Here is a 19,059-nt window from a genome sequence, read left to right on the forward strand (position 1 = left end):
TCATGGGTCTAGTAACATAATCGTGTGAATGAAGAATTAAAAACAGAATTTTGAGAACAAGATAGCAAAACATCTTTCATTGCTTTCTGGGCAAAGCTGTTTTTCAGGGTTCGTAGGATACTTCACTAACAACTCTGTTGTTTATGGGAATGGTCAGGAACGAGGATATAGTCAACAGCATGGTCATATGAAGTTACACTTTCCTGTACTATTTTGAGATTCCTTTTCTTGCCAATCTGGATGCATTTCAGAGAAGACACAGGAGGTGGTTGAAGACATATGGGAATCCAGATACTAGAAAGATTCAGAGCAAAATCATAGTACTTAATATCTTATAAGTAGGTAGCAGTTATATGTTATGAATATCTGCGTTCACTGTTCCTAGTATCTCCTCTGTCCATATACATTACTACCATTTTCACTGTATAGGTAAATTTTTTGGTTTCCCTCAGCTTCTTGTGTCTGTCGACTGAGATAAGAATAATGAGCACTAAGTCTGAGCATTGGATATCTGTTTTTTACCTGAACAGTGATAGTTCTTTAACTCCTGCAGCAGCTGTGCATCCATTTTGAACAGACAAGAGACCTCCTCTGAACTTCTTGCAGATTTGTATATGTATCTACAGTTTCTAAAAGGAAAATTTGTCATCAAATTAAGTACTTGCTAACAGGGACTTTTCTGAGGTTGTGTCTATGTTTCATTAAATATGTTGTTAGCACTGCTAGGAAAGACACAAATAGTCCTAAACCTAAATTTGCATGGTCGTAGTTTTAAAGGGAGTTGAAAAAAGAGGGCTTGGCACTGTCTTATACAGTATGGAGCTGGCGAGAGATATGAAGAGCTGCAGTTGCTGCTTCAGATCCAAGGACAATGGATGATTAAGCTGGGGATGCAGTACATGGGTCCTAAAAACCACTTTTTTCTTTTGACAGTTAGAGCATCATTTACCTTTGCTAGGTTGTTTTTGCTTCTTGTTGAATCATGATTGGTTAAGTGAGAGAGCAAAGGGTGTTCTAGCATTTTTCCCATGTTTTGCTTCTGTGAGTGTGGCACTTTTAAATGTTGAGAACATAAGAACAGCTATCCTGGAGTCATGCCAAAAGTCCATTTTTCTTTTCCTGTTTCTGACAGTGACCAATAGCAGATAGCGGGAAAAGTGTATAAGAACAAGGCAGTCTTAGAGTATACTCTGGTCTCTTCTGCCAGTTTCTATTCATCTTCATGTTACCATTGTCCTGTGCCAGAACTGCTAACTGTTTTTAATAGCTTTTAATGAAATTTCTGCATTGATTTTTTTTAGCTGATTTTTGAACTTATATAAATTTGATTGTGTATGTCTACAATGCATTTCAGAAATGGAATTTCGTCATTCATGAATTGGGCAAATCTCTCCTTATTTTTTTTCCAAACCTTCAATCTAACAATTATATTTCATGTCCCTATTTAATCTGTTACAGTCAACAATTATTTCCTGTTCCTTTTATTAATTCTCCTGAATGTAGGGGTCTCTTACATTTTTCTTCCCTCTAAGCTGAGAAGTCTTAATCTGTCTACCAGTTCTTGTTGCCATTCTGTATCCTGAAACCCTGCTGCTGTTCTGAATGTCCTTTCTGTTTGATTTTTTTCCTGTATTTGAATGAGGAAGGAGAGGACAGAACTGCAGTCAGTATTAAAAATACAAAAGCATGATGGAGTTGTACAATGGCAAAGTGGTGCCACTGATGTGTTGTGTTCTGTATTCTTTACTGAAATTCCAGCATCACAGTGTTGTTGGTTTTGGTTTATTTTTTAAGACCTCTTCTGAACATTGAACTGGTGTTTTATAAAACTGTTTATTGCAACTGCAGCCTGTCCTTCCCAGCTGGGCAAATTCAGAGAGCTTTGCTGTGTACATTAAAATAGTATTATTAGTATTCTTTTATCCTATATGCAACCTTTTAACTTTCAGAGGCTGCTGTATCATACTGACATTCACTGTTGTGAATGCTATTATTTGCAGTTAACTTAAGTACTTTACGCTTACATAACTTGTTATCGTCAGTTATCTTTAGCACATCACTGTTAATTCCCGTGTTAGATCAGTTATGAAGATGCTGAGCAGTAGCTTTTAGTACAGGCAACTCTGCTATTCTCAGTGCATAGAACTCGCTGGAAGACAAGAATTCTTTTCTCCTTTATATCTTTTGGCTAACTTATCCACAAGAAAACCTTCCCGTTTTACCCTGTGGCACTTCAGTTTCCTTCAGAGCTTTCAGCTTTTTGAAATTATTTTTGAAGTTGAAGTTGACTTCTAAATGGATACTTATTTATCCACAGTCTCAGTGATTCCTTCAAAGAACTCCAGTAGATCTGGGAAACCTTCCTTTCCTCTGAGTAAACTGTTTTTACTCTTCTTTGATATATAGCATTTTCATGTTTTCTGATTCCAGGCTTTAGCTTTTTAGCCTTTGTAGCTTCTACCAGTTTGCTGTGTGCTGGTGTCAGACTTTATGGGCTGTTGTTTGTTAGATTTGCACTAGAACCTTGTAAGAAGTTATGTTAACCACTGATACTTGTGCTTTGACATTGTCCCTAAAGGTGCAGCTTCAACTCAGCTGCTCTGTGCCTGTATAGATTAACTTGCAAGATTTGGCCTGATTTAAGTCTTCCATGGTTGACTACGAAAAAACTCCAGGTCTGATAAGAGTCCATTCATTATTGTGGTTGTATGCAGATTATGTGGTATTTTATTGATGCCTGTGTAGTTCCTTCCCTTTATCTGTTAGAGTTGTTTGAACTTCTGTTTTGATTTTCATCTTGAAATTTGAAGGAAATTATTTTAATGTGTCAAACTCGTTAGTCTAAATGCACATTTTCTAAATATTAATCCTTGATGAAAACAAATTTTAAAAGTTGAAGAATTTAATTTTAAGATGCAAAATACAATTTGTTCAATGCTGCAGCAGTTATACAGATGTAAAACTCTTCCTTTCTGAGTCCCTGAAAATTTTCCTACTAATGCTTTCTTTGCAGAACGATCTTAGGCTCTCTCTTGCTCTGTTTTAGTAATTGAGTGCAGAAGTTGATAAATGTTCAAATCCTCACTTCACTTTGAGTCTACTTAATGCTAATTAAAAAGAATTATGATAAATGCAGGATTAGTTCTTGTGCCAGATTGGGGATTATTAGTTTTAAAAAGAAATAGCTTGGAAAGTTTCACTGTTTAATAAATATGTGACATGCTGAAGTACCTCACTCCATATGATACTGGTTACAGTTTAAGTGTTTCTTTAAGATGGCATATTTATTTCGATTAAGAATGCTGGATTTACAAAATCTGCCGATAGCTATTCCAGCTTTTTTTTTTTTAAACTCTGGATAATTGATGGGGGGACTTCAGAGTTGTAGGTTCTGCATGGTCAAACACTACAGATCTTGTTGCAGCACTGAAATTTTTTATCTTTCCCTTTTGATTTAAGGTAGAAGGAGAAAGAAGATTGAGTTCACTTTTTTATCAGACTTGTTCTTAAAATTCTTACTGTTGTGATGCAAAGAGTGGAAATGTAACTTTTGAACATTACTTTCTATCTTTGTTAATAGAATGATTACAGCTATTTTAGCATGCTTCATAGATTTCAAAATAATCTTAAATCTTGTAGTTAAAAATAGTTTTCTCATGACTACTCTTAGTGAACTTGAAATTTATGACTGAACAGATCTGTAGTTTGCGCTCTGCAGTTTTTTAGTATCTTGCAAGTGGTCCCTTCAAAATGAGCTTATATTTTGAAATGTGAGATTTTAACTAAACAAAGCCCTGAAACATAATAAAACATATTAAGTGGCCTGGTTTTCTTACATCAGCTGATACTAAAGCAGGCAATAAATAGGATGTATGAAATAAATGCTGGTTAAAGTTTCTGTAGAATTGATGGGAGTCTGCTTTTCCTTATAAAATAACTAGATTTTGTCTGGTAAAGTCATTGTTAGTGTTGGCATTGGTCCTGTGCAGTAAAACATTTTTTTATTTGATGGAAGTAAAGAAAAATTGATGCTATGTGTGTAAATTGTAGTTCGTTATACTGTTTTCCTCAGGAGGCTCAGTAAGCATGTTGAATGCGAGCCCCAGCTCATAGGGCAGGAAGCTGATACACACAGGGAGCTAAGTAGGGACTCAGGGACTGTATAAATCAGAATAAGAATTAGAAATTTACAGCACACAAAATGGCACATGTCCTGTTTTTAGTGCAGGCCTTTTCATATGCTTTTCTTTAAGTACTGACTCCTGGAGTCATACTGAATTTCAGTTTATATTTATAAAAAACCCTAACTGATAACCTTCATAATTCACAGCAAAGCTAGAAAGTCAGGTGGAAGAATAGTCTGTGAATACAGATAAAAGCAATGGTGTTTTGTTTTAATTTGTTTGGGTTTTAGTCTGTATTATCACTCCTAGTAATCACAGATCTGAATAATTCAGATCTAGTGAACACCTAGGTGGTGTCTCCTGGCAATGCATTTAGACTGTTTGTTATAGTTTTATTTATATGCTTGAAAAAACGCTAGTAATTACTTAACCCACCCCACCTCCTCAGTTCCTCATCAACTTCTGTCTAGCGGTTTTAAAGAGACTTTCAAAAATTCTGTGCTACTATACGTTTTGTTCATCCTTCGAATGTCAGCGCTGTTTTGAGTGTCTGAGCCTTTTTTGTAATCTAAGAATTCTCTGTCTTCTGCCAGCACTTTTTAAGGGCTGAGGATGAAGAGTGCAGATTTCAAGCCCAAATACTGCTTATTTTTAGTGATAAGGAAGGTGGATAAAAAAAAAGAAGCCTTTAAAATCTATTTTCCTCAAATAAGAAACAAAAAGTGCAATTTTGAAGAAAAAATGTGAGATTTGGTGCAGTTTAGAAGCAAATAAATCTCATCAAATGCATATGTAGTTCATTTTACTCCTAAGCATTACCTTTGAAACATGTTAATTATGTCTGATCCTTTAATTGTTGTTATTTGATTGCATTTAAATGATGTGCTAGTTTTAGGTAAACATCAGTTTGTGTTTGTGCCTAGAAATAGTTGTAGCTTTTCATGAATTCGTGTCTTGAGGTTACATTGATTTATGTTATTTGGAAGTGCTGTGGTTAAGAAATAGAGCAACCATGGAGAAAATCTGTTTCTGGACTCTTTTGAAGGACTGATTTGCATGTGATTGAAGGAATTGCATTAGAAATGAAAAAAGGAGAGTGGCTTATGTAGAATGTTCCTGTTTGTGCTTGCAAATTAAGTTGTCAGAGGCATTTATTGATTTTATATATTAAACACATTATTTCAGTTCTCAAGCAGTTTAGTTTTGATCAGTCTCTTCATTGTTTTTTTCTTTAAATTTTGAAAATTACAACTGAATTTTTAATCCACAAGCTAGATTTTAAAGTAGATAATCTGTCACCTGCAAAAAAACTTATGTCTTCGTAAGCCGTAATTGCATGATACGCTTCTTTGGCCATGCACGCTGTCATCCCTGTTTCCCTTCTTTCAGTTTTCAGGCTCAGTGAGCAGGTCACTGGCTGTGTATAATATCAGCCTTGGCTAGTGAGCGTAACACTGCCCTGGTGTTCCCACCATAGCAAGGGTGCTGACCTGCTTTATGAAAGGCTTTGAGACCTCTTCATAAAATATGATAGACAACAATAGCATTGTTTCTTTGGGTTTGTTTAAATTTTTTTTTCATAGTAGCCGTATGATATATGCATGTGTCTTCCTTTTATATTTTTTTTAAGTAATTGTAATTACACCATTATCTTTATTTTAAGAACTCAAAAATAAAATAAACAGAGTGTATTACTGTTAAAGCAATAAATTTAGTCAACTGTTAAAATTTCCAGAGTCAGTTATGGCTTTTAGCCAGACGTCTTCCGGTAAAAAGCAGAATGATGAACCTAACTTCATAGGTTGCAGTTTGACAGAGCAGCAGTGGAAACAAAATGACTGTGGGTAAACCCACCATGCTGCCTCTGTCCTAGTTTGTCTCTTGATTGTTCTCATGAATTTTCTCTCTGCCTGTGCCTTGTGTTTAAGCAGAAGAGTGGATATTTTTCCTCACATGAGACATTTTCACTGCATTTTCATTGACTGTATGTTTGTGGGGGAGGTGAAAGGGTTGAACTCAAAAGAACAAACCTACCATTAGTGTTAAAGCCCTTCATGCGATTTTGGTAGCTTGAACTCATTGACTTAATTGTTACACTCTATTCTTCAGAAGCAATAAGTTTGTTCAAATGATGATCAAAGGATAAGAAATTATTTAAGATAATAGTTATGTTTAAAATACTGTAAAAATGCAAGAACTCTTTCACGTATGTGTGACTGTGATCTTAGTAAGGTACATTTTGACAGAATTCATTTCAGAACTATGTTAAATTCAAAGATTAAAATTGGTTAAGGTTTCATTGAAGAGTTGTCCATTCCTGTGCTGTCAAGGCTTCCATAATGTGATACACAACAGTATAAACTCTTTATAAGACATGAAATGAGATGAGATCTATGAGGGGAGAGAGCAGTGGGACTTTGCTACTGGAAAAGTGTGCTTTGCCACATCCCCCGCTTCCCCCCCGGCCTTAGTATTGTTTCACAGAGAAGTATGTGCAGACACATCACACACACCAGTCCATCTGTCTTCTTGTGTCCAACTACAGCGGCTGTGATCACTGAGGATAACACGGTTTGTAGGCAAGTCAGGGGACTGATGATGCTCATTCTTTGAGGCGTGTTATGCTGGAATTCGGCTTTAGTTTTGTTCTGTCCGGTTCCCAATCTGATCACTTTTAGGCTGGCTGAGGTGTAAACTCCAAACTCTGTCAGACTGCTGGGAAGATGTCAGTTGTTTCGAGTTGCACCTCAAGTGTATCTTGATTCACAGCTCCTAAAGGTCTGAAAACTCCTTTTAGAGAACAGTAATCAACATACTTCAGAAACTGGAATATTGGATTGAAGGGCAGAATAATCAACCATTGTTTATCTTTTCTCTTGGTGGTGTGGAGCAACTTTTATGGTGTTCAAAATTTTTAATACATAATAATTCTTATAACTAATTTTTATGTTGTTTATGTTGAAATATATTTTCCATCCACATACTGAAGTACTGTTCAGTTTTGCCATTGAAGTGGCTATTTTGCATTTCCTTTGCTTTGAAGAGCCTACTTCATGCTCCAAGTATGATGAGAAACTTGTCTAAGAAATTGATGCGTATTCAACATTAATTAAAGCTGTCATTCAGCACTTCAATAAGAATATTTAGAAATGGCTAAAAGCCATATTTATACAGTGGCAACCAAGATACATCTGTGGGATTCTCTAAAACTCAGTCACCATCTCTCCTCTGTGGTCATAGATCTTGTGAATGACAAAGTGGGGGTCTTTGGAATGGCCGAAGATTAGCGTGCCCTGCTGTTTTGTAATTATCAGAATCTGGACAGTCATTTATTTGAATGCAATAATGCATACAGTTTGTGCCTCCAAAGAAAAGCATACATAATGTGATCATAAGAGGAGGTTTTCAGCCTCTCAGTGGGATGTCATAGGGTATGTTTATAAACGTCAACCTAGCAGTTGCTCCGCAGTGGAATTCCACTGGTGTTGAGATAATAATTTGCACAGTCAAATTGCTTTCTTTACAAAAACCCAGGGAATTATGAGACCCTAATCCTTTATTAATGTCAACCCATAGGCAGCAAGAAAGCGTAAGATTGCCATTCGAAAAGCCCAGGGGAAAAATCTTGAGGCCATCCGAGAGCTGAATGAGTATCTGGAACAGTGAGTGTCTTACAAGAATATAGCCTGTGTTTTGCTATTCTGATAAATCTTTTTAATTAAAATGGAATTTGCATTTGATTTACGCTTTTGCTTCCTTGCTGGATATTTACAGAATCCCTTGCACATTCTTTCTTTTTTTCCTTTTTTTCCTCTCTTGTCTTCGCTATACAGATTTGTTGGAGACCAAGAAGCTTGGCATGAACTTGCAGAACTTTACATCAATGAGCATGAGTAAGTTGTTTGCTAAGGCCACATGAAAACTGTTAAATTGAGATCTATTCTGTGTAAGTCAAAGACATTAGTGATTTTTGATTGAAGGACTACTGTTAGGAAGTATGCTGTCTCATTTGAAATGTTACAAAAATCGACAGGAAATAATTACCAACCTTATTTGACTGCCAGATGCTTTAAGAAGGCATTTGATTTTAAAACAGAAATGATTTACTTAACTACCTACATATTTCAGTCATTTTTTTTAAATCTGATATTTTAAAAGAAGTGGTTTGAGTGTAGCAGGGAAGAGCACTTGTTTCCCATAATTTTTTATTCAAATGTTATTTTTTACTAATTATAGATTTTAAATTTTCTACTTCTAAAACCACTTGATCACAGCAACTGATAACTCTGATTTTCTTCTAGGCTACTTCTGCAAGAAGTTTTAGTAACCTTTAAAAACAAAACAAAACATGGATCCAGAGTTGGAGGCATCTGGTCGCCTGGGTACAAAATCCAGTGCAATCAAGAATGCTGAATGTAACTTGCTTATTGGAAATTTAATGTTTTTGTTAGCTTTTTTTTATTGCTGTGGTGACAGGAGGAAATCCCAGTATAAGAGGATTAGCTCAAAGCCTTAGTGCAAGTTTTCTAATATCACAGCATTAATTCTAACCTCCACCCAAAGGCGTATCTCTTCCCCCTGCCACTTCATTTAGTTCCTCAGCTCAGCCTGAATTATATCACATTGTAATAACCATTCTTACTGTGATGAAAAAATTGTTCCCCCATCACCTCTCCTTTCACCCCATTCTCAAGGAAAATAAATATTTAACAGTTTCAAGTGCTGACTAAAGGAATAATCTACAGTTTTGATATCCATTTTTTCTAGGGGTTTTTTTGGAAATTTACGGGTCACTTTTATAAGAAAATAGTTACTTAAATAAATCGTTATAAAGATATTTAGGCTTGTCAAATCTGTTGATACCAGAGTGAATTCTGGAGTAATGCAAACATAAGTATTCCATTACTGGAGAGGTTCTTTTTCTCTCTAATCTTTATTATGAAATTGTGCTGTAAAACCTGAGAAAGAATTTTTTTTTGCTTGTATTTATCTTGGTCTTTAATGCTAATCAAAAATAATATGTAAAAGTTGCTGCAGTTGATTGAAAAAAGTTGTACTTTTATGAGCCTCATTATTATTTTAATGATTAAATGGGGAGAAAAATGGAATCTTGACTAAAAAGCAACTAAAAGTTAATATTAAAAAAGGAAACAATTCATCAACTTATTTATTTTATCAGTGTCACAAATGCTGTTACCATTTTTCATAAACGCATGTAGATTTATGAGATTTCATAGTTCTCGGTTCTGTGGTGTTCTGTTATGAGGACTGTGGCTACTACTTTTGGAGAATGAGATGATTATGCTTTTATCTCCAAATTAATATTTGAAATACATACACAGCTATTGTAATGTGCACAGGAGAAAACCACAGTATATGGTATACAAGAAATAAGGTTTTACAGAGATAGGGTTTAATATTGTCTTATGATTGCTAAATTGCTTTTACTCTGATATTTAATATATATCTGTACTGTTGTTATAAATATTACATCTCTGAATTCTGAAATCTGGTCATGTAAACTCTGTGCAACAGTGCTATCACATATCTGTAGAAGGTGCAAATTCTGCAGGAAATTATTGGTTGAAAGATTATGAAGCTAAGAAATTTGTAATTAAATAAACCTACATTTTGAGTTTGACTTAATTCTTTCTGAAAGCTTTCATTTAAAGAGCAAGCGCTAACCTTTACGCAATGATAAGTTGTTGCCCATTTGGACTAGCATGATGCTGTTTTCATATGTAGTTTGGGGCTGTTTGATTTTTAGAACTGTTCTTAATATGGCTTTTCAATCCCACTTCTGTTGCCTTCTGTGAGTAGATAAACTTAACTAACAGCTTAAGTGCTCTGGCCTCTAGCTGGTTTTGTGAACCCTCAGGTAGCGGAATTGTCTTGTAGAAAAAAACGAGCTATTCTATAGTCTTGAGTTAAGTGTCTTGCAGTACCTAATGCCTGTTTCAATTAATCACTTCCATTGATAAGAAATGGCACTTATTAATAAGGAATGGGAATATCACATGCTTTCCACGAGCTGTTGCATATATACCTAGACCATTAAATATTGTGTGTTTTTACCTGTCTGTGATGTAAAAGTAGTAACATGAGGATTCAAATATAATTTAAAAATAAAACACTTTTCTAAATTGTGAATCATGAAGTTACAGGGGTAAATTTAAGACTTCTTATATTGTGCTGCAAGAAACTAAAGCAGAGAGTTATATATTCTGTTTCATTTTGTCACTGTTTTTTATATCCCTCAGCTATGCAAAGGCAGCCTTTTGCTTAGAGGAGCTTATGATGACTAATCCACACAACCACTTATATTGTCAGCAATATGCTGAAGTAAGTATTTTCAGAAAAATCAATTATGTTTGAAAATCAATTATGTTACTGAAGTGATGAAAATGGAATAAAAATTGTTTATGTAGTTTTTCCGTAGGAGATTTAAGAGAGTACACAGAGTGTTATCATCTTATAGAACTTTACATGTTAAAAAAGCTGTGTGTTGTTACTCAGTATAACTAAGCTAAATGTAAGAGTAAGGGCAGGAATTATTGAAGATAAAAATTTATTTTAAATTAGCTATTCTTGTTGAAGTGTTTATGCACTTTTCAAATTAAGTGCATGAGAAGTTAAACTTTTTCAGAACAAAGCTGTCTAGGAGGTTTTGATGTACTGCCTGTTGTTGTGGAGCCAGATCTTGGAATCCACATAGGAAATATTGGCTTAAGGAGCACTGAGGAGAAAAAGGGCCCTCAGAAGTTTTTTCTCGAGGTTTTTAGCCATTTACATTCTTTTTTTTTTCAGATGTATGTTATTTCTTTCCTAAATTATACTGTTAACTGCTTAGAATGGATTTAATTTGTTTTATCAATGTGGGTAAAATTGTGTTAACATTAAAACTTGAAAGTCTAAATAGCTTTCTGGTAGAAAGAGTGTGAAGCATGTCTTAATAGTGTTTATCCTTCTATTTATTGATCTAACAATGGACAAAATTAATAAAAAAAGCAATTAGTAATTTAAATTTTGTGCATTATTTTGCAGTTGGACAGATCACGAAAGGCGTTGTGGTTTTTTTGTGTGCTGTTGTAATGCTGTGCTGAAGTAATTCAGTTAGTATGACTTTATAGTAGTCAGAATTTAGATTTAGGTTTAAAGTTTGTGTTAACTTCTCATAAGAGACAATCCCAAGGTTGTAAGTTTGTATAGGTACAAAATAATAACTTTTTATTCATGTAGCTATAAATCAATTAAATTAATGCTGGCTTTTTTTCTCCTGTTGTTAAGTATTTTAAAATCGGTATATTGAAAAGAGCTTGAATTTCTGTCAAGCCAGCATTTGTTTTTTGATAGGACTCACCTCTTTTGAAATATCATGCAAAACAAACTTAAAGTGCAGTTTCATAATATTTTTGCTTCAAGAGTGTATGCCTGAGGTATGAGTGATGTGCAAATTTCAGGAGCTTATAATTTTTACAGGTTAAATACACTCAAGGAGGGCTTGAAAACCTTGAGCTATCAAGAAAATATTTTGCACAAGCACTGAAGCTTAACAACAGAAATATGAGAGCTTTGTTTGGACTTTACATGGTAAGAATGATTATATATTTTCTGTGGTATCATTTTGAATATGATGTTATGCACATGTATTATACTTTACCATTTGCTGGTTTTAGTTTATTTTTTCAGTTTTGTTTTAACTTCATAGCTCAGATTGTTAACAGTGGTTTTAAATACTGAGTATGGACAATTTTATGCTGGTAAGTACTCCTTACTTGAAGTGTTCTTAACCTTTAAGTCTTGCCTGTGTTTTCCAAAGAGTTATCATTACTGACACATGGAAGTACCTTCTTGAAAATATACATCTTTTCTGCAGGATGGAAAACTGCTGAAGAATACCAGCACAGTGTGATGATTTTGAAATGTGTCTTTAGCTTACACAGCATTCATTATTTGCTTGAGTGTGGCCATGACTACAGTAACTACAGGTAGCACATACTAGTACCAGTTCTTCAGTTTCTTTGAAGATAGTGAGGCCTCTACTGAAAATCTTCCTTTAGATCTTTAATCTTTTAAAAGATCTCTTCAGATCTGGACAAAACCAGAAAAAGAAAAATTCTAGGTCACCTTTCTGTCTCTTGGGAAGAGGGCAATGTACAGAGACACGTTAGGTAGATAACTTCGAGTCTTCCTATGAATACCAGGCAATAGGAGCTTCCTTTCAGGGACTTGTTAGGTATCACCTTTAAGCCTCAAAGAGACGTAGACCTAATCTTAGCCCATCTGCAGACATTCTTGGGTTGGTGGTTGTATGTTCAAGAGGAAACTGGCTCCTTGTTGTTCCTTAGGTCACTTAGCTTTTTAGAAGTAGGTTTTGCAGCAAATCTCCTTATTGGCCTAAACTGATTTTTGAGGTATGTATACATACAGACTTATTCACTGACTCTGAAACAGTCCTGTGGGCTTGCTATGGCCAATCTTGGCTTGTCCTCTGTCAGATCTTATGTTCTGCCTGTTGTTTTCAGTCTGTAAAGTAGACTTAGATCCTATTATCTATGATGATTTGCCTGGCAATCATGAGCAAATATGACGCAAATGTTTGAGAAGATTTTTGTTTTGGCATTGCCTGGACATGTGGTCATGTCCAGATTTGGTTTCTAACTCGATATGCAACTAAACTGAACTGTAGTTCAGCTTCATTTAGAAAAAAACAGTTGTTTAAAAAATTTAGCTAATTTTTAATTGGATGCTGTTTACCAGTAACTGGTTTTATTTTTCCTCTTTTTCCACTATCACTGTGAGTAGGGGTCTGAATGCAAAGGTGCTGAGTGCTATCAGTTTATTTCATCCACGTATATTTTATAGTTACACTGTTTTTATTTTTTATTCCTAGTCTGCCAGCCATATTGCTTCCAATCCAAAAGCAAGTGCAAAAATGAAAAAAGATAATATGAAATATGCTAGCTGGGCAGCAAACCAAATAAATAGAGCATACCAGGTTAGTACATCATTGTTTTATGATACTCTTAACATGCTCGCTCTGTACTGCTTTTCTGCACTTTCATCAACTTCTATTCAAGAGGTTAGATATGACATGTAAATTATCATATTTTGCTTGGATTTTTTGCATTTGACTTGTTTGATTTTCTGGAATCCTTAATTATTATAAAATTGATATTTTACAGTTATTAATTAGTATTATTTACTTATCAGCCTTAGACAGATTTTTTTCTACTAACATTAACTGAATGTGCTCTAGTGTAATGTTGACCTCCAAGACTCAGTCTTACAGCTAAGTATTTTAGCAAATATTTGTATGTCTTAATTCTTAAGTGTGACTTGGTTGTCTGCTTCGATTTTACTAGAAAACGGATGAAAATTCTAGAGTTTTATTTTACTTCAGTTTATTGTCAACTTTCAAACTCATATTTAACGGTGTTCCTAATAACTACCTTCAATAATACCTAACTGAATACCTTACCCTACCTTAGTAATTGTCACTGAAGTTGATTTTCTGTAGTTATTTAGAAAAATGCCTATTGAATTGTGAAAATACAGACTTTGCAGGCCACAATCAAAATTTACTGAAGTCATTAGGAGTCTTTTCAGCTATTTGAATAGTTAAGCAAGTAAGTGTTGTTTGTGGAATGGTGACATAACCAAGATTAAGAACCATAAAGAGGCATCTCCTGCTTCTAAATAGAATTAAAGTTTAATTATGGCAGTCCATAGTTATTTGACTCACAGGCAGATATACTTGCCTGTTTTTTTTTTTCCTCTCCAAATGGCTTTCTGTTAACATCACGATATCTCTGACAAAATATGACTTGTTTTGGGAGCGGTGGTAGTGTTGAGGGGGGCTGGATTGGGGGCTGGTTTCTTTTTGTGTTTTTTTTTTTTGTTTTTTAACTAGAAAGTGCAGTTTCTCTTTGTCTGTGAAGTATCTGGATCCCGTGTTAAGCATTTTTGGTTGATGCTCACCAGAACAGATCACATTAACACAACTAACTTTTTTGTGACTTCATACTTTTTGTGATACGTTGTTACTTCTATCAGCTCTTTTTAGCTGTTCGGGGTGTAAACACCATATGTAACGGGAATCATAGGGAAATGTAGCTATACAGAAAGTGTAAGTGCTTGAGCTAGTGTTTGGCAGGGAAAAGCCATGAACACCCCCTTCCTCTTCACAGAAGTACCACAAGAAGCTCTAGTGACTACAGCTGGACAAGACTGCCCCAGCCCAACCCTGCTGAGCTTGTTATATGGCTGCAGAAGGGTTTTACCACTCTAGTGTGTATGTCAGAGACTTAAAACATCCAGCTGGATGGTGTTGGGTGATGTAGTAGGTGGCAGTTTCCCCTATGAGTCAGGATTGATTTGTTGCTCCCATAGCATGTTGAGTTGTTGGAAATTTTCATCTTTTGGACCTAAGGATGAAACCTTGGTCACTTGTGCTAATGGAAGCCCTTACAGCATTCCTCTGTTAGTGGATGGTTGTCCAGCCAGGTTTTAAGCTATATGCTTATGTTATCTCTATAAATCCTTTGCATTTTCCTTGCATTATCCAAAGCAGTTTCTAAAATGTAGTAAGAGCCTTAAGAGCTTGTTGAATTTGGCATTGCCTTGTTTTATTAGTTGTATCTTTTTATACCGTTAAATGCAGTTTTTCCTGTAGTCATGATCTAGAGAATAAGATGCATTTAGAATTGTGACTTGGGTGTGACAAATCATATGAATTTGTGACTTTAATATATGAAGTTACTAATTCAAACAGTTACTTTTGAGCAGTTGTCTTACGGAGAGTTCTTTCCCTATTTTCAGTTTGGATTTGAACTTGAGTTACCAGCAGTTTGGTTAGTAATTTTGGAAAACTGCCTTTATTTTTTCAAATTCAGTTCTGGCTGTAGTTGCTTATTTTATTTTATTTTATTTTATTTTATTTTATTTTATTTTATTTTATTTTATTTTATATGCATTTCACTTGAAATATTTTTACTGGTCCCCTTGTTTTGATTTTTTTCTCTCATACAGGGAGTTTGCTTTGGCACTTGATTTTTGCTTTTCCTGTGCATCCCTGTATGAAATCACAGGAACTTTTTAGTTTATTGTCATTTAAAGAAAACAATCTTTGGGCATAAAAAGAAAACCTTACTTTCACGAATGTTCATTAGGCTGTACAGCAGTTTCTTTACAGGAACATATGGTGATAAAGAATAGTCAAATTAAATAACTTTTTGAAAAGTACATATATTTGGTGTTCCATCTAGTTAATAAACTTATTTTGATGTTAAATGTGTAACCCTCCATGCTGATTAGCGCCTGTCATCTGTGCTTAATCTGGGAGAAACGTAAACTTTCAAGGGAAGACAGGAAGGTTTTGTAGTTAAAGCTGCTGCACAGAGCTGGGATTGCTGGCTGTGAACACACACTGAAAAATAAAAGGACATTATTCTTTACACCGCTTAGAAATAGTTGACCAGGTGGAAAAAAAACCCCACCAAACAACCAAAGAAAATTTAATTTCAACCTTTCATTTCAGATGTTAAAGAAGTACTCATTATTCAAATGAGTATTATAAGTTTTATTATTATTAACTTAGTTTTGCCTTACCACTGGGGAAAATGGATTATTCTCTGTGTGCAGACCCTGTGAGGAATATGTATCTGTTGTGACTGAGAACGTGAGTCACAGTTACTTTAATATCTAAACAATATATGGCTACCTAGTGCTCCTCAATTAGGTAATTGGTTTAGCATGTTTTCTGGAAGAAGCATTTCAGCAGAGACAGGCAAGTTTGATTAATGCTCACAAAGATCTTCAATGTGATTCTACTTATAGTAATTTTCCAGATACATGCTTCTTGGGTACATTGCTAAATTCTTCTGTGTTAGCAATCCACACGTTATTTATTGTTGGAGAGAGGTGATTTTGTTACAAACCATTTGGGAAACATAAAATTAAATCATGATTTTAAGAAATGGATTCCAGCTCAATCAGTCAAATTGCTGTGTAATGGCAGAATAGACAAAATAATTGTATGTCAAGGCAAATTTGAAGTGATTACATTTCCAAGTATACTTCTGTTTGTTATGACGCAGAGTTTGGTTTTATTTGTTCAGCTTAAAGTAGACGTCAGTATCATGAAGGCAATCACTCTTGAAATTAGCAAGTAACATTTTTTAAACTAATGGCTTCTGTCAGTTTTGCTTTCAGTGTCCCTGAAGACAAGTAAAATAAGTAAAATTTTGAAGCTTTCCTTTGTGTACTTTCTGTGTGTCTTGCCAAGCATACTTTTTGACCATGATATATTCAGGTTTCTGTGCTTTTTATTCAAATCTTTGAAAGCTTTGAATTTGAAATAATTTTTCAGAAGAGGGGTTTGAGATCTGTTTTTTCATTTGCTTGACTGTGAGAAGAGTTGGACTCCTCAAGTATCTGCTTGGGACTACTCTTGTTTAGTGTGAACAAAAAGGATGTTGTATGAAGTCAGATCCAAGCAAACAATACTTCTCGGACCTGGGAGACTGTAAATAAACTTTGGTAGTTGCAAGCCACTGTGGAAACTGCCCAACATGAAGAATGGGTTCATACATACTGCTAGAGTCAAAACATGGCACATCAGTTCATCATCTAGAAATATGAAATAGTAAAATACCGTGTTTACAGTACGTCTCTTAACTATAAAGCATTGTTGCAATAAAAACATTTCATTCTCCTAACTATTTAATTTGAAATAGCTTTTTATTTGTTGCACCGAAACTGGGTTGTTTTTTTTTTTTTAGGAAGTCAGTAGTGATTTGGAATCCCAATGTTAGATTGTAGCCTGGAGGTCAAAAGCAGGTTAACAGGTCCTGCAGCTTGTTGCTGGTGTGATATTACCTGGGTTTGATGACTTAATCTTTCTTAACAGGTCATGAAGAGTTTGCTAAATTAAGTTAATTACAAGAGAGAAAGGACACATTATAAATCAGGGGCTAAGTATGCAAGAAACCGGTGGTATTTGAAATAAAAAACATTAAATCGAAAATTTATTGAGTGTTTAGATGTTAACATTTAGGTAAAGAATAGGCTATTTTACTAGCAGCAGGTTATAGTTACTGCTTCTGTAATTTCTTTACCACCCCTTCCAGCCCTAAATGCAAAACTTTTTAAATGCAGGGGTATTTTAACTGGTTGAGAGTTTAATTTGACAGAAGACCAATCTAGTCAATAAATCCACTGTGTTAGATATGGTTGATGAGTGATGGGATTCGTCAGTACAGTTAGAAAAAACCTTTTGAAGTGAGCATCTCCTACTCTTCTACACCTTCCTTTAGCAAACTTGACTGCATGTGTCTTAAGAGTATCTCAAGATGTAAGTAGTATTTATTACGCTGTATCTTTCTTTGCTATAGAGACAGACTTTATTTAAAATGCTCTCTGAACATGCTGTTGTAATTGTAGGTTACAATTAAATACAGACGTTATTCAGAGTTACTTTGAGCCATAAAATGTAATTACATGGTGACTGGATTATTTTATAGTAGATCTTCTGTCTTGCTGTAACAAAAGTAGATGATAGTTTAGCTTGAATAACAAGTCCAAATCTTGATACTATTTAAATTATTAATATATTCTAATTCGGATCGCATAAAAAATCCAAATCTGAAATAAAAATTATTTTAGACTTTACAGAGCAAACAAAAAACCAGGAAGATCTCTTTTCAGATAAATGGTAAATTTCAAAGTGGAACATGTCTTAATGCTGAATATTCACATTCAGAGCAAATGAGTGAAATGAAGGAGCTCTGCTGTATTTTTTGTTACTTATTAGAGGGAGGGTGATATAGCTTGTGTTCTAGTAATACTAGATAATACTAGGTTTTAGTAAATCAATAATGAGACTGCACTTTTAAGTTTGTGGTAGTTAATTTTTGGTACATAATATTTAGAACTGTTATTTGCACAGGATCAATGCACAGTTTTTCTGAAATATGACAAATAACAATAATTTTTTGTTATTTAGTTTGCAGGTCGCAGTAAAAAAGAAACTAAATACTCTTTGAAGGCAGTAGAAGACATGTTGGAGACCCTACAGATCACTCAGTCTTAGGTTGGCACAGAGATCCGATATTAAATTTTCCAGTTCCAAGATCAACCTGTAACGACCTATGGGTTATGTTACTCTAGTGCTGATAAAAGTTAATTTTGTATTGGTTAACCTGCTCTCTAAATGAAAAGTAAAATGCCTATTTATTGCTGCTATGAGAAATGTGATACTCACTGAAATTAATAACTTATCCATGAAGACAACATAAAGAAATGACATGCTGCACATCAATCTCTTTAGATTTTTGTATCTACAGAACCTGCTTTTAAGCCATAATTTGTAGAAATAAACTTGTTAAATGATTAAAAAAATTACAATGATTTATTGGACTTGCGAATGGAAATTACAGGTTTATATATGTAGATGAATAATGTATGTTAGAATTTTTTATCTTATTTGCATATTTAAGAGTAAAAGTATGTTACAAATGTAGACTTTCTCTTAAATATTTAGCATACATCAAGAAGTGATGATGAATACACTTTATTAAAGAAAAAAGTTGATGTTAATGGTTTTATTAATGAGTTAATAACCAGAATTGTAGAAACGGGGAAAACTTATTTGTGTTCTTTGCTTCAGAGGAGCTCTTGTCCTGGCTTAAGGACAAAGACATTCTTGTGTGTGGCTTTGTGGGCAAATGCTTCCATGTCCGTGTAGTTTTCCAATCAATACATGCATAAGCACTATTTTATTACTTCTGTGTGTCTTTTGTTGTACGTGTGTTCCACATTATGAATTTCAAAACCATCTGAATACAGGGCTGCATGCTGATCTGCAGTAATTTTGTACTATGGTATGGGGACCCCTTCACTGTGCTGTGCGCTGTGGTATGTCAGCTTCTCCACA

At 34.6% G+C, this 19,059-nt stretch overlaps 1 protein-coding gene across 2 annotated transcripts in view; it reads left to right on the forward strand.

Moving 5' to 3' along the window:
• Positions 1 to 18,907, forward strand: part of EMC2 (ER membrane protein complex subunit 2) — a 41,144-nt gene extending 22,237 nt beyond the window's left edge. For both annotated transcript variants that reach the window (XM_069854547.1, XM_069854548.1), the window contains exons 6-11: positions 7,701 to 7,786; positions 7,958 to 8,017; positions 10,385 to 10,466; positions 11,604 to 11,714; positions 13,018 to 13,122; positions 18,130 to 18,907. In XM_069854547.1, coding sequence (XP_069710648.1) covers positions 7,701 to 7,786; positions 7,958 to 8,017; positions 10,385 to 10,466; positions 11,604 to 11,714; positions 13,018 to 13,122; positions 18,130 to 18,216 — 531 coding nt within the window. In that variant the 3' untranslated portion in view covers positions 18,217 to 18,907. The remainder of the gene's footprint in view (positions 1 to 7,700; positions 7,787 to 7,957; positions 8,018 to 10,384; positions 10,467 to 11,603; positions 11,715 to 13,017; positions 13,123 to 18,129) is intronic.
• Positions 18,908 to 19,059: the final 152 nt, after the last annotated feature.

This window comes from Phaenicophaeus curvirostris, chromosome 3 (assembly GCF_032191515.1).
Source record: "Phaenicophaeus curvirostris isolate KB17595 chromosome 3, BPBGC_Pcur_1.0, whole genome shotgun sequence".
Lineage (NCBI taxonomy): Eukaryota > Metazoa > Chordata > Aves > Cuculiformes > Cuculidae > Phaenicophaeus > Phaenicophaeus curvirostris.